At 40.1% G+C, this 16171-nt stretch overlaps 1 protein-coding gene across 1 annotated transcript; it reads left to right on the top strand.

The window, feature by feature from the left end:
• The first annotated feature begins 1693 nt into the window (after nucleotides 1-1693).
• PARP11 (poly(ADP-ribose) polymerase family member 11) lies at nucleotides 1694-15774 on the top strand. The gene is made up of 8 exons (XM_008503229.2): nucleotides 1694-1837; nucleotides 5788-5916; nucleotides 6015-6135; nucleotides 9013-9088; nucleotides 10625-10697; nucleotides 10785-10915; nucleotides 14333-14484; nucleotides 14927-15774. Exons 1-8 carry the CDS (start codon nucleotides 1802-1804, stop codon nucleotides 15238-15240), a joined length of 1032 nt encoding a protein of 343 aa, XP_008501451.1. The 5' UTR covers nucleotides 1694-1801; the 3' UTR covers nucleotides 15241-15774.
• The last annotated feature ends 397 nt before the right edge of the window (nucleotides 15775-16171 follow it).

The following is a 16171-nucleotide window of genomic DNA, read 5'->3' on the forward strand; positions in this document are numbered from 1 at the left end:
TTTTGGTGCAGCCCAGGACCCAGCTGGCTTTCTGGGATGCAAGTGCACATTGATGGCTCATGTTGAACTTCTCGTCCACCATCACCTGCAAGTTCTTCTCAGGGCTGCCCTCAACCTTTCTCCTCCCAACCTGTATTCATGCATGGGATTGCCTCGACCCAAATGCAGAACCTTGCACTTGGCCCTGTTGAACTTCATGCAGTTTGCATGAGCCCGCTTCTCAAGCATGTCAAGGTCACTCTGGATGCCATCCCTCCCCTTCAGCGTGGTGACTTCACCACACAGTTTGGTGTCAACCGCAAACTTGCTGAGCATTCATTCAATTCCACTGCCCATGTCACTGCAAAAGATGTTAAATAGCACCAGTCTGAGTACTGACCCTTGAGGAACACCACTCCTCACACATCTCTGTTTGGACACAGCCATTGATCACAACTCTTTGGGTGTGATCATCCACTCAGTTCCTTATCCAATGAGTTGTCCACCCATCAAATCCATACTGATCCAATTTAGGGACCAGAATGTCATGTGGGACTGTGCTGAATGCTTTGCACTGATCCAGGTAGATGATATCTGTTCCTCTGCCTTTGATGGGCTGGGGCGCCATCATAAAAGGCCACCAAATTAGGCAGAACTTGCCCTTAGAGAAGCCATGTTGGCTGTCACCAGCCAACACTTTCTTATCTGCAAGCCTTAGCAGAGCCTTCAGGAGGATCTGCTCCATGATCTTGCCAGGCACAGTGCTGACACTGACTGCCCTGTAGTTCCCTGGGTGTTCTTTTTTTCCATTTCTGAAAATGGGGGTTATGTTTCCTCTTTTCAAGTCAGCAGGATCTTCATCAGAGTGCCATGAATGTTCAAATATGATGGACAACTTCATCTGACAGTTCTTTCAGAAGCCATGAGTGAATCCCATCCGGTCCCATGGATTTGTTGTTCCACCATATTTTCTGAGGTGGGCTGAGTTGGAAAAACATATAGTCTTGCTGCTGTGCAGTCACTGCTCAGCAATAGCCAAAACACAGGTGTGCTTTCAAGGTTGTTTTAGTCACAAATCTAAAGCACAGCACTATACAGGCTGCCAAAAAAAAAAAAAAAAAAAAAAAAAAAAAAAAAAAAGTCACTTGAAATCTGGTGGAAATACATTCCACATCTCATAAGTCCCTCTCCCTTATTCCCTCTCCTTTCTTTATCAGGGAGGGGAGGGGGATTAATAGAGAGCATCTGTCATTCGGTTTAATTGCCGGGCCAGTTTTAAACCCTGACACACAGAAATATTATGAGCCATAAAAATCCCTTAGCAAAGCAGAGGCTCGTTGCTAAGCAGGAGGACGGCCGACAGTCAAAAGAACTAACAGGCAAAGTTGTGGGCTACAGAGCAGTGAGGGGTGCTGGACCGGACCACATGGCTGCCCAAATGCTACCCACGCTGCAGGGCGCAGACTGCCAGAGCCCGAACACAAATGTCACAGCAACGCCGCCTCCGAGCATCCCGCCAGAAGCCCACAGAAGTCGGCATAGGCTGCACCCGCTACCGGTACCGGTACCGATACCGTCACTCCGGCTGTCACGACAAGAACTCCACCCCTCCCCCAGCCCCGCCCACCCCGCCTCTCATTTGCATGCGAGGCCCCGCCCCTCCGCGCCTCCAGCCTATCGAGCGCCACGTCAGGCGGGTGCGGCTCCGCCCCTTTCCCCAGCCGCCGGTAACGGAAGCTGTCGGGGACCGGGAGCTGGGTGCGCGGCCTGCCTGCCACCCGCCACCCGTCCCGCACACACTCCTCCCCGCGCCCCGGGCAGCATGTGGGGAGCGAGCCCGGGGTGGGCGGCCGATGCGGTGAGTGCGGGCGGCAGGGGGGACGGGGGAAACGTCCGCTTTTGGGTCTTTTTCCTTCTCGGCCCGTCCCCGTCTTAGGCGCGCCCCGCAGGCCGCTGCCCCTCCCTTCTCTTCCCGTCCCCTGCCGCTGGCCGTCGCGCTGCCAGGCTGGGGAAAGGGATGAGGGCGTAAGGCACCAGCTCCGGGGGGGGCCTGCGACTCAGGTGGAGCTGGTGCGGTGCTTAGATCGACCACCCCGCCGTGTCCTTGAACTCCAATGGGACCAGCTCCGGAGGGGCTCGGTAACGGAGGGTGACTGACTGAGTAACTGCCGTCCCGTGCGGCACAAAGGGGGTAAGCGGTGACACAGCTGCGGAGGGTGTTGTCGTTTCATGTTGTGCCCCGCACGAGTGCTAATGCTCTTTGTCCTTCCCGCTTCCCCTCCATGGCACTACGCTCCTGTCTCAGCCAGGTCTCCTCCTGCTCAGGCGTCTTGCTGTCCAAGGAGGAACCAGACTCCTTTAGCACTGATGGTGTTCCCAGCAGGGAACTCTATAAAGTTCTGTTTGTAGGTGGAAGAGCCTTTGGTGGTAAAGCACGATCTGCCCAGGAGAAGCAGAGAGTACAAGAAAGCATCCCCACTGGGATGCTTCTGTGTTTTTTATTAAGAGGGTGGTGAGACTCTGGAACAAGTATCCCAGAAAAGTTCTGTATGCCTCATCATTGGAAGGGTTAAGAGCCAGGTTGGTGGGCTTTGAGCAATCTCGTCTAGTGACAGATATCCCTGCCAGTGGCAGGGGAGATTGTGCTAGATTGTCATTACAGGTACCTTCTGACCTAAACCATTCTGTCACTCAGCACACTGTAAATTGTGTTTATCATTGAAATGTAGATGTACCTCTGGAAAGATGAGTAGTAAAGCTATTCAGTCACAGCAACAAGCATTCATTCTGTTAGGAGGATGTTTTTGCTATCAGAGAAATTATGTTTAATTCGAGTTGTTCTGGTATTTCCTGGGCCAGTAGAAACAGTGCTACCAATGGGAGTTGAAAGGTCTTTTGTTGGCAGCATCATTGTTATTAAAATTCTTGTTGCTGTATCTTTCATAATTTACATTTTGTCAGCTAGAAAAACCCACTGACGTTTTTTTCTGCTCACTGTGCATGCATCCAGAGGTTTTTTGGACAAAAAGCTGCCTGCTTTCTATAAATGATGTGGGTTTGACTTTATCAGTAAGTTGATTTTCTTCAAGTATTCTGCATTTGTGAACAACTTTCTTTTTTATGACTTCACGTGTTCATGTCTTTGGATCATTCTTTCATATGTTGAAGTATCCTGAGTCTACCTGCTTAGCCTAGATTTTGTGAATAGGGTCAAGTTGGGTTGAATTTAACATTTTTGATAGCTATGGAATAACTGTCTCCTTACTAAACAGCTTATTCTGGAGACTGTGTTGCCCCAGAGAAGGATAAAAGTGTTGACAGGGCACAGATTAACATATCTTCTTTGTCTGTATCTTGTTCAAAAGGCATTGCTCAGATTCAAGGTCCTGAACTAGTGCTGGGGTGGAGCTGAGGTCTGGCAGTTTTAGCAGGAAGACAAGGAAACGAAACATTACCAAAAAAATCCTGAACTGCATTTCTCTTAGCTTTAAACCACAGACTGCCTTTGCCCTCTCTCTGTAGAAAAGAACATTGCCAATATTTGTCTGAGAGGAAGAATCAAGTTGAATGTGAAAGATTATAATCAAAGGATGTTGACTGCTTGTACTTTAACACCAAGCAAGTGTGGGCTCTTTGACTTTGTTTTGATGTGAGGAATAGATGGTGGCAGATGCCCTTTGAAGTAGAGAACAGCTTTGTCATTTCTTTCAAAATATTTTTCCATGCAGCTGATGTATTTCTAGTGTAATTCTGCTTGAACTTGAGGCAGCTACTCATGTACATAGCCTTGTGCAGGCTTCCGTCTGTGCTAGAGTTGGTTTGTCCTGTGGTGCTGCAATTTAGAGATGTTACAGAGGTCCATTTCTGATTCTCTTGTTTTCTAAAGATCTAGATTTTTGTAGCCCTTTGGAGCAGATTATTATTATTAAATACTTAGCTATTATAACAGAGAAGTTTCTGGGATCATTTTCCAAACAACCACAGAGGTCTAACTTGTGAAAAACAGGGGCAAAGGGTGGTTCTAGAAGAGGTGCCTTCTGCTCTCAATTCCTGTCCCAGCAACACTGGCCAGCTGGTGCCTACTTCTAGTCTCCAGCGTTTGCCTTCTTCAGGTCTCTATTTTTTTGTAGGTTGAAGTGTCCAGGAAATAACTGAAGCATCCCGGATATCAATTGGACATTGTTTGACTTACTTATGCTGGAGGGTGTTTTTCCACTTCTTGGAGGCAAAAGTTTAGTTGAAAAAATTGTTGGGAAGAGTGCCAGTCCTGGTTAAGCGGTTAGAGTGGATGAATTGCTGACCTTTTCTGGGAGTAGGGTAAGCTTCTTTCTCTGAAAGATTCCCTTCAGCCTACTTAGGAGTTTTGCTTGGGGTTAGGTGTAGAAGGCAGAGTTTACATATTAGGAGATCCGTGCAAGTAGAGTCAAGTACTTTCTTTGCTTTCAGGATTTTATTGATGAATGAAGAAAGATCTGAAATCTGGCAGGGACTCTCTACACTACTCTCTCTACAACTCCCTGAAAGGAGGGTGTAGCCAGGGGGGGGTTGGTCTCTTTTCCCAGGCAACTCTCAGCAAGACAAGAGGGCATGGTCTTAAGTTTTGCCAGGAGAGGTTTAGGTTGGACATTAGAAAGAATTTCTTTACCGAGAGGGTGATCAGACATTGGAATGGGCTGCCCTGGGAAGTAGTGGATTCTCCATCCCTGGAGATATTTAAAAAGAGACTGGATGTGGCACTCAGTGCCATGGTCTGGTAGCTGCAGTGGTAGTGGATCAAGGGTTGGACTTGATGATCTCTGAGGTCCCTTCCAACCCAGCCGATTCTATGAGTCTATAATTGTTCTTCTCAAGGTATTCCAGCATGGCTCTTGATAGGCTTGAACTTCTCCAGCTACTTTTTGAACTTCCATAAACTTGCGGTATCCACAGAATGCCATGAAAAGGAATTCCACAGATTGTCTTCTGTTCTATGAAGAAGTTTTTCTTTCACTTGTTTTAAATTTGACATGTGCAACCTTTGATAGGTGTCTCCCTCTTATACTGGAATAAAATTGGATTAGTTGTTTCCTATTCAGTTCTGTCATGATTTTGTAATCCTCTGCTGTATTCATTCCTCAGTCCTTTTTTTTCCACCCTGCAAAACCCCAATTATGGTCATCATTGCTCATGCGGAGGCCACTCTGGCCTTTGGCATGATCATTCTCTTTAATTAAGAATACAGAGAGCTAGTACTTTTAAGGTGGGTGCAATCCACCAGTAATTTTAAGTGGGTGCATTACAGGGGAGATAAACCTTCATGCAGTGTTGAAGAATAATGCAGTGTGATCTTGCACAGTTAAATTTTATATTCTTACTTTTAATTTTTTTTTCTAACAAGTTCTGGCATCCACTCTAATTTGTTCACTGTTGGTGAGTACCTATTAGATGTCTTCATCAAGCTCTTAGATGTAACCCCAGTACCTCATTGCTGAAACTCAGAGCCTGTTATGTATATGATGGCATGACCATCAGTATGAAATTAAGGCCCTCTCTTTGATCTGATAAAGCCTATAGCTCTTGCTTTTACTCGCACACTTACAGACATTTGAGACAGTTTTGAGAATGTTTAACTAACTTCAAGGATAATACTGGATAAATGGTAAATTGAGATTTTGTTGCTGAGAAAGAGAAAACAAATCTGCCCTTCATCTGCCAGGCAGGCAATTTTTTAAGTATTGCAAATTCACTTCATTTTGCTTTTGTATCAATTTCTCAATGCATTTTTGCAAGCAGAATCAAAACTTTTTATGTATGTGTGTGAATTTTCAGGAATTGCTTCAAAGAACATCAGAAGATTGTTTTCCAAAGATGGAAACTTCAGTTGAAGAGATGGATACCTCTGATACCCAGTGGGGCTGGTTTTATTTGGCTGAGTGTGGCAAATGGCATATGTTTCAGGTAAATACCAATGAAGTTATATTAGCTGTGATGGATTACAAATATCAAAACACCTAGTGCTGAATTTGTCTAAATGTGCTTTTTTATTTATTTTGAAGACTGATTCAAACAGTCATTGCTCTGTTAGCAGCGAAGATATTGAAAGGAGCTTTCAAACAAATCCACATGGTTCTGTTTCTTTTACTACTGCAAAATTTAACTACACGCTGGACTTTTCAGGTATGTATCTTTTCATAGACTTAATAGCAGGCGACAGCTACACCATTTCATTTGTTCATCCAGAAAATAGTGTCCTCATATCTAATGTCAAACCTTGTGATTGGAAATGTCCTATTTACTGGAAAGTACATAGGAGTTTCTAGAACTGGCCTCCCTGTTATATTTTCTAGTGTAGTTTATTAATAAAGTAGCTTGTCTTCTTTAGTAGCAGTCCATCATGTTACTGTTCCTTACCTCAGCTGCAGGGGTGGTATGTAGCATACATCTATGGGACCTGAAAGTGTAAAGCTTTTTTCTTTAATCTGCAACTGCTAGTAAGCTTGAAAAACCTCTTCCATTCCATTCCGAGTCTATGTAAGAAATGCTGATATGAAGGAAGTTTTATGCAAAATACTGACATCAAAGTGATTTATTAATTAAGCAGGTAGTTCAAGCCAATTCTATTGTCAGCATAACAAGGTGATAGGCAAAACGATTTTCTAGTAGATTGTAAAGTTCTAAAGGTTCTGAAGTTCTAAGGTTCTAAATAGTATTTACAGAGTCACATAATGGTAGGGATTGAAAGGGACCTCTGGAGATCCTGTAGTACAAACCCCCTGCTATAGCAGGGTCCTCTGGAGCAGATTACACAGGGACATGTCCAGGTAGGTTTAAATGTCTCCAGGGATGGAGACTCCACAATCTCCCTGGACAATTTGTTCCAGTGCTCTGTTAACCTTGGAGTAAAGAAGTATTTTCTTGTATTCAGGTTAAATCTCCTGTGCGCCAGTTTGTGTCCGTGACCTCTTTTTCTGTCACTGGACACCACAGGGAAGAGCCCAGCCCCATCCTCTTGACACCTGCCCTTTAGATATTTATAAACAGTGATGAGATTCCCTTCAGCCTCTTTCTCTCTAAGCTGAACAGCCCAAACTCTTAACCATTCCTCATAGGGCAGATGCTCCAGTCCCTTAATCATCTTAATGGCCCTGTGCTGGACTCTCTCCAGTAGTTCCTCTTCCTTCTTGGTCTGCAGGGGCTAGAACTGGCCTCATGAGGGCAGAGCGGAGGGTGAGGATAACCTCCCTCGACCTGATGGCCATGCTCATTTTAATGCACCCCAGGATGGCAAGGGCACACTGTTGGCTCGAGGTGAGCCTGTTGTCCACCATGACTCTCAGGTCTTTTTCCCCGGAGCTGCTTTCTAGCAGGTCAACCTCTAACCTGTACTGGTGCGTGGAGCTCTTCTTCCCCAGACAGAGCACTCTGCACTTGTCCATACTGGACTTCATTAGGTTTCTCCTCACCCAGCTCTCCAGCCTGTCCAGGTCACCGTAGATGGCTCAGCCTTCTGACATGTCAGATACCCCTCCCAGTTTTGTATTATCAGCAAACTTGATAATGATACACTCTATCCCTTCATCCAGGTCAGTATGTTGAACAGGACTGGACCCAGTACTGACTCCTGAGGGGCACCACTAGTCACAGGCCTCCAGCTGGACTCAGCCCCCTGACTACAATTCTCTGGGCTTTGTCCTTCAACCAGTTCCCAACCCATCTCGCTACCTAATCATCCAGTGCACACTTCTCAAGTTTGGTTGTGAGGATGCCATGGGAGAGAGTGTCGGAAGCCTTGCTGAGGTCAAGGTAGACCATGTCAACTGCCCTCCCCTCATCTTTGTGTCTAGTTATGCCATCATAAAAGGCTATCAGATCGGTCAAGCATGACTTCCCCTTGGTGAATATATGCTAACTTGTTCTGGTAACCCTCCTCTCCTCAATGTGTTTTGAGGTAGCACTAAGAATAAGCTGTTGAAGGTGAGGCTGTCTGGCCTATAGTTACCCAGGTCCTCCTTCTTTCCTTTTGTGAAGATTGGGGTGACATTGGCTTCAGTCCAGTCCTCAGTCACCTTTTCTGTTCTCCAGGACTTTTCAAAGATGATGGAGAGAGAGGCCTAGCAATGACTCCTGCCATTTTCCTCAGTACCTGCAGGTGCATTCTGTCAGGGCCCATGGATTTCTGAGTGTTTGGTTTACTTAATTGGTCCCTAACCCAATCCTCTTCAACCGAACCAAAGTCTTGTTTTTGCTGGACTTCCTCTGTGACTTTGGTGGTATGGCACTCCTGAGGGTCAGCCTTAGCAATGAAGAGTGAAGTAAAGAAGCCACTCTGTAACTCTGCCTTCTCTGTACCCTCCATCACTAGGATACTTCTGTCACTTTGTTCAGCAGAGGGCCCATGTTCCCCTTGGACTTCCTTTTTCCTTCAGTGTGCTTGAAGAAACCTTTCTTGTTGTCCTTGACCTCTCTTGCCAAGATCAATTCTAAGGAGGCCTTAGGTTTCCTTTTTGCAACCCTACATATTCTGTTGACATTCTTTTTATTCTTTATTTCAAATACAACAAGTCATGACTGCATAAAACAGCAATGTACTGTGAGTAAATATATAGAAATACGAGGAATTTTATTTTTACTTGTGTCGAAAAGTTTCTTTAAAAAAAACTATCTAGAATAAAAGCACTAAATGCAAATACTAAATAATTGTAACCATTTGTAGATCATGATGTCTTGCACTAAGGATAGCAGTATTATAGTTTGTCATTCTAGTTGTATTAAAATCAGTGGAAATTTTGCAAGTGATTTAGTGGGGCTGTATGTTAGCTGGATATTTTAATAATAAACATTTTGTTTGTGTAATATTTGTACATTTTGCAAACTGGTATAAAGGACAATGATTGAGGCCAGTATTTAGAAACATTTTTTGAAAATACTGACTCATTAATTCTTAAAAGCAACTTTGTGTTTAGTGGTGGTTATTTTTTTAAGTGACACTTAAATGTTTCATATGCTATAGATTGATTTCAGAAACTTTCAACCTAACTCTTCTTTTATGCTCAGTGATGAAACAAATCAACCTAACTACCCTTAAGCAGCGTCCCATAAAGCGAGCTCCTTTTTCTATCAGTGCTTTCAGGTAAGGAAATAAAAGGAAGACTCATTATTATTATTTTATTTCTGATTCTTCTAAATAAAATGAAACAAAATTATGTTTCCTGTCTACTGTCTATATTTATTTGGGTTTTGCATCAAGCAATTTGAGAGGTGAACCAAGGTGTGATAGCCAGTGAAGTGAAGAAGGAGGATACTTCAAACAAGAAATGGCAAAAGAATTTTTAGGGTTTTTTTAAATTTTTTTTTTCTGTGAAAATAAGAAACTTGTAGTGGGAGAGGTGTACTGAATACTAATATGCTTTGGCAAGTTTCTTAAAGCTGTGCCCTGACCTTAGTCATTGCAGTTCCTTGCTGTAAATATCTGTCAAATCAGAGTTGCTGTGGAGAAGCAGCAGCAAAAAATGCTGTAGTTTGTTCCATTGTAATAATGACTTCATAAATTATTTAGAAGTATTACTGTAACAGCAAAAAAGATTGTTATATTTTCTTTTTTAATAATTTTCTCTAAAGTTATTTTAAATTACTAGAAATTGCATCATAACAACCAGATTGTTTTATGAGTTTAATTGCTTTAGATTGTAAGGTTCTTACTATTTGATCAGTCATCAGATGTGAAGCTGTGCTGATGGAAATCTGATACTCACTAAACAATGAACTGGTCTGTGTAGTGGTACTATCACAAGTAAAACTGACTGTATGGAATCTATGGGTTTTTCCTCAATATTTTTTTAGAATTCTGAATTGTAGTCTGATTATACATTCAAGAAGAAGTTTTGCATTTTTCATAAGAAATGTAGTAGCTATCTTTTTACTCTGGCATTCAATAAGGTCTGGTTGGGATTTTTTTGTTGTTGTTTTTTTTGTTTGGTTGTTTTTTTGACTTATCAGCTGTTTTTTTCAATGCATATTTGCCAAAGAGAGCATGTAATAATGTGGCAATTCACTTTTCTTTTTTTGTTTCTTGAATAATTGCATTCAGTACTCCCTTTCCTTCTACTGAAACCATTCTTTACTTTCAGGAGATGTATTCTTTTAATCCTCATTTTAAAGCTTTAAAGCTGCTATTTATATGGTATGCTTAAAACATACTGGGGCTTGAGGGATTTGTTTAAAATCAAATTCAAGTATAATGTGTGTGTACTTCTAACATGATCCCTTTCAAATTTAAACACTTCAAATGAGGACTCAGTTTCCAGAGGCATAGATTAGTTGTAATTTGTGATAGCTTGGAATGTTCAGGCTATATCCACACCCTCACATTTCTTAATTAGTGTTGCTCTCCTGATGTTGCAGACCTTTCTGACCATCTCTTCTGATTTCTCTTTCTACCTCTGATGGGTGGATGGTATAGTAAAACTGTTCACTATTCTCATTTCTTTGTAATAATCTAAGACCTCTTGTGTTTGAGCTTACTTGTTAACAACAGCTTTTTTTAGAATTAAAACCCTAAGTAGTTTTGAATAAGTTGGGATGTTTTTTCGTCATAGTGTATTGTTCAGAACAGGAGTTCAACCTCATGTCTTTGATATGATGTGTTTTTACCTTTCTCTATTTGAAGTTTCATCTGTGAAAATGAGGCAATCCCTATGCCTTCACACTGGGAGAATGTAAACACAGAGGAGCCATACCAGGTAAGAGTTGGTATGCAAGTTTGTCAAAAGCATGTAATAATGAAATAATGGATTGAATTGAAATCGTACTAACCTCTTTTTTTCCAGCTTATTCCATTGCAAAAGAAAACAAATGAATATAATGAAGTTTCTAGTCTCTTTGGAAAAACAATGGATAGCCACCGAATTAAAAGAATTAAGAGAATACAAAATCTAGACTTGTGGGAGTTTTTTTGCAGGTGAGATTATTTCTAAAACCAACAGTTTTAGGATTGTTAACAGAACAGATCTTAAAGACAGGCAGCAGAAATATGTTTAGTTGCTTTCTTATTAATGAACACGTTACTTTTAATTTTTTTTAAATTTTCTTGTCATTCTACTGTATTCAAATTTACATTTTCAAGACTGTGGCTTCTACAGGTGTAGAAATGTTATACTTATAGATAATGTAGAAATACATTAAATGTAGCAGAGATTAGACTGATGCATTAGAGATGTTCAGTTTGTCGATATGGCAGATGCCCATGATCCTTGCAATGAAGTAAGGAGAACAAAACCAGGCTTTTTGTAAAAGCCTGGCAGGCTTGTATTATTTTAATTCTAGCAAACAAAGCAAATAAATATTTGTGGTTTAATTTCTCAACTTTATGAAACCTAGGAGAGAAATCATTGTCCAGTTAGCAAATAATGATGTAATTTCCTTTAAGCTTAGTGTACTACAAAAGCTTTTTCTAAGTACTCTGCTTTTCTGTCTTCATATTGTGCTGGCCTGGAAGAAGTAGGATGGTGCTGAGTTCTATTTCCACTTATTTGGTAGTATCATTCTTGGGCAGATACATCTATTCAGCCAGAGTTATTTGTGTAGCCTCTAAGAAGGAGTACATATGGAATCTTTTTAAAATTTGTATAACACTATTAAAACCAACTGAACTAATTGAAATAGTGAGGAAATAACTAAGCAGATGTATATTAGAATTTTTAGAAGTTACAGTTTTTTGAAAGAGATGTAATTTATTGTTAAATATATATCATGAACATGCATAAGGAAATGCATTTAAATTCTTGGTTAAGAAAGTTAGCCTTCTCTCAATTGCAGATTTATTTGGTTATATTTACCTGGTTAAGTATTAAGGCTTATTTACTTTGTCTTTCATTTCAACATCTGTCTTTCTACAAGTTTCTGTAGACGTATATTTCTACCCTCTTAATGCCAATATTAATTTTTTTATAATAAAAATAGCAAGCAAGTTTCATAGTAAATGCCCTTTGAGTCTCCAGTGTAAATGGGTGAGGAGGGAAGTGGAAGACCTTTTTTGCTTAGCTTAGGAACTGATGTAATTTGGCGAGTGTACTGGTTTTCCTGACTTGTCAGTGAGTAGAATTTGTGGTGCAAGAACTCTCTATCTATGGATGCTTCACTAGAATACTCCCAAGGTACAGAACTGAGAATGGGAATTATAATTTCATGCTTCAAGTGTATTACATTATTGCCACATAACTAACTACAAAACAAGGTACTTCTTAGTACCTGCATGGTATAATAGGTATATGCAGTTGAGGCTTAGTTGCTTTTCTTTTGAGAGTAAAATACTGCTGTGAAGTAGATGGGTTTACATGCGCTGGTAAAGAAATTATTGCCTGGTAGGATATTACAAGAAGTTGGTATTCAAGCGATCAGATTCACAAAAAGTTCTAATGCTGTCCCATGTGGTAAGTGAAAGTAACAGAAGATGAGTCTTAGTCTGGCATATTTTGGTCTGTGCTTCCCAGCTTGGAGTAGTAGTACAGCAAGTGTAGGAGTAGATTAGGAATAAGGCAAGTAGAAAATGGCATTTGATCAGAGAGATTGCTGACCATCTTTAGAAAGAGTTTGTGTACTTGCTTGTGTACAGAAGGCATGTTTGTGTATTTAGTTTTGCTTTAGGTTTCTCTGTTGAAGTTGTATAGCAGAGCTTCCTGAGTCATGGAGGAACTTAAAATTTGTTCCACTGGATGGGCTTGTCACTGTTGGCAGAAAGTTCTAAGACTATGTTTTTCACAATAGTTGTACTCCTTGATTTCCGTCCCAAATCAATTAAGAAGTCCTGCCGCGGCATTTTTGCATTCTGCAGAACCACCTTCTCAGTTCACTCAGTATATTCCACTACTTGTGAGGAACAATTGCAACTTAAACTTTTGTGTTTTTGCAAAAGTGTTTGATTTCGTTGGTAAGGTCAGTTACTAAATTTAAGCATTGCTTGAATGATTATTTGCACGACTCTAGTGGTCAAAGGACATTTGCCTGTTAAAATAGTTCCCATATTCATGACTATTTTAAATTGGCTTATGAAATAAACTGCTTGGAGATAGTAAAGGGCTGCTAAAGAATCTATTTGGACAATGGATTATTCCCCTTTTCTAGAAATTTGTTGTGTTCCCCTATTTCAAGAGGAGTTACTCTAGGCTGCCTCTCTAGATTGTAATGGATCAGCAGCCAACTACAGTGGGCTGCTGACTGAAAAACGTTCAGCATTACGAGCCCTTTGCCCAGAGGTGTTGCCTCTTGCATGTAGTTTTCTCAGGGTGCAGGAAAACTTGGCTCCTGGGTTTTGTTGAATTGCTAATAGACTGGAATTTGAGTGCCTGGAATCTCCCTGCCTCTATCATGAAACATCACAAACGAGATTATTAGGGAAACCTCTCAGATGCTTTGAGATTGTACTGACATTCTTCTGATTTGGAAAGCAGTTATATGGGAAAAAAAACATGTTAAATACAGAGCTGGCAAGACATAGTGCATAGACATGCACTAAATGGAGGAGAAAAATAAATCTGAACAATAAAACAGAATAAACATATATCTCAACTATTGCAGGATTTTAATTTCTGTGAAATTTACCTCATAATAAATCATGCATAACTGCAATGTAATATCTTTAATAAGATAAATAGTCTTTGTTGCCTGTCTTTTTCCATGGACCTGGTGGATAGGACTTCAGTCTACATCTAAACTGTAGGTCAGTTAAGTGTGCATTCCAGTTAAAAGCAAATTGCTTGCTTTGATAAACTGAAGTATGTGCCAGATAAACCTAGGTATGTAACACAGTGCCCCATGCACTTTATGGGTGTCAGTACACTTTTATATACGTCAGTGCGTGACTTACTCTTTTAGAAAGTATGTGAACCATAAATTCAGCAAACTGCTATGCAATTATCATTTTGAAGTAATTTTACCCCCAAATGTTAGGTAATTTTATTTTTAATACTTTTGCATTTTTACCTGAGTAATTATACTTTGTTATCCCTCCCACCATGCTATTTATGTAGGCGGAGGGAACAAAATGGGAGAAAAATGCCTTTCTTTTAAAAATGTATCTGCAAGAAATGACAACATGGAAACTAATGCCAAATTAGTAATGTTTATTATATTGGTATAAAAGACCTTTTTTCCTCATCTTGGATTACTTCTGAAGGTAGTCCACAACATCCAGGAGTATGTGATTTCTAAACATGTAACTTAAGAATTCTGATTCATTGGAAAACTAGAATCATGTAGATACTTGTGAAAGTGCATTGTATGGAGTGATTTAGGTCTATCTTATCTGCATTTTTTTCAGAATAGTAACTTAATTTGATTGTACAGATGTTTGTAATGCTGTATTGTATGTTCTCCATAGGAAAAAAGCTCAGCTAAAGAAGAAAAGAGGTGTCCCAGCTATTAATGAGCAGATGTTATTTCATGGCACCAGTAATGAATTTGTAGAAGCAATATGCATTCATAACTTTGACTGGAGGATAAATGGGATGCATGCTGCTGTATATGGAAAAGGTAAATATTCTTCTCACATACAACAGTTTGGTAATCTTAACAGTTCAACATTGTTAAGCGTTTCCCTATAGTATGTTATTTGTGATGTGCTGCCTGTGTTTAACCAAGAGCTGTTTAATATAGTTCTTCTTTTACATCAAATGTAATTAAGAAAGTTAGGATGCAGTAAAGAATGTAATTGTCACAACTGGCTGGTAGGACCAGGAGATGTGGGGAAGGGACGCTCAACGAAGCAGTGTTGATCATAAGACAATCTCCCTACTAAAACATTCACACTGAAAATATTTGGTCATGTTGCTGTAATCTTAATGATTTTTTTAAAAATTGTATTGCTAATGAACACAAGAGAACAGCAACCTTTCATCATGCTGATACCTATACCTATGCTCTAGTAGTTAAACTGTCACGATGAGAATGTCATCAGCTTGCTTTTATTTAAAAGGGACCTATTTTGCAAGAGATGCATCATACTCCAGTCGTTTCTGCAAAGAGGATATGAAGCATGGAGATACTTTTCAAATTCACGGTGTCAATCCACAACCTCATCTGCACAGACCAGATAAAGTCATGTTTCTTGCTCGTGTATTAACTGGTGACTATATCAATGGTGATTCAAAATACATGAGGCCTCCTTCAAAAGATGGAAGTTTTGTGAACTTGTATGACAGCTGTGTGGATAATACCTGGAACCCAAAGATCTTTGTTATCTTTGATGCCAACCAAATCTACCCTGAATACTTAATAGAATTTTCTTAAGTTTGAAAGGAGTCGAACTGGATATTGTTTGTGTCTTTTTTTTATATACCTTTGTTCCTTTTGTAAAGATAACAATACGAAAACATGAAGCATAAATGGAGAGAGGTGGAAAGAAAGCTGGCATTATGGAGGAGGGATGCTGTCAAACATTTAAGAGACATCGTCTAACTTTTTAAAAATCTGTGGACTTTCACTAATGCATTTTTCAAATGTATAAACTGTTACAAATTTGAAATTGCTTAGTAAGCCTTAAATACTTTGGGCATTGGCAAGTTTTCAAAGGCAAGGTTTATGTTCTAGTTTTTTAAAATATATTACAAGTATTTATTAATGTGGTAGAAAGATACCTCTAATAAAGTATGCATATCATTAAATTAATATTTTATAAAGATTGTCTGTAGAACATAAAAATAACAAAGCCAACAAGAACCCAGGGGACTTGGCTGCACATGTCTGTTCTGCATTATACATTGCTTTGTGTCTCTTAGTCTGGATTATAAACTTGCAAAAAAAAAAACCATCTGGAGAAAAATGATGAAGGACCTATAAAGTTCACCAATGCTCTTATATTTAACTTGATCATAACTGATACAGTTGTAATATTAAAGACTATTTTTTACATGGTGAAAGAGCAAAGGAGACAATATTTGGGTTAAGAACAAACTTAAGTACCTAAATGCATGAAGAGCCTGAAGAAAGGGAAGTAGAATGATCTGTATTGGTCTGTCATGGAATTGTTAATGGATTTTTTGGATCAAAGGCTGTGTTTAAAATCTATTGTATTTAAAAGTTGCTGTGGCTGGCATGACCAAGTCTGCTCAAGACCCAGGCAACTACAGACCAGTCATCCTTACCTTTATCCCTGGAAAGGTGATGGAGCAGCTCATTCCAGCTCTAACCACTTGAAAGAAAAGGTTATCAGGAGTAGCCA

The sequence above is a fragment of the Calypte anna genome, chromosome 1, assembly GCF_003957555.1.
Source record: "Calypte anna isolate BGI_N300 chromosome 1, bCalAnn1_v1.p, whole genome shotgun sequence".
Taxonomy (NCBI): Eukaryota; Metazoa; Chordata; class Aves; order Apodiformes; family Trochilidae; genus Calypte; species Calypte anna.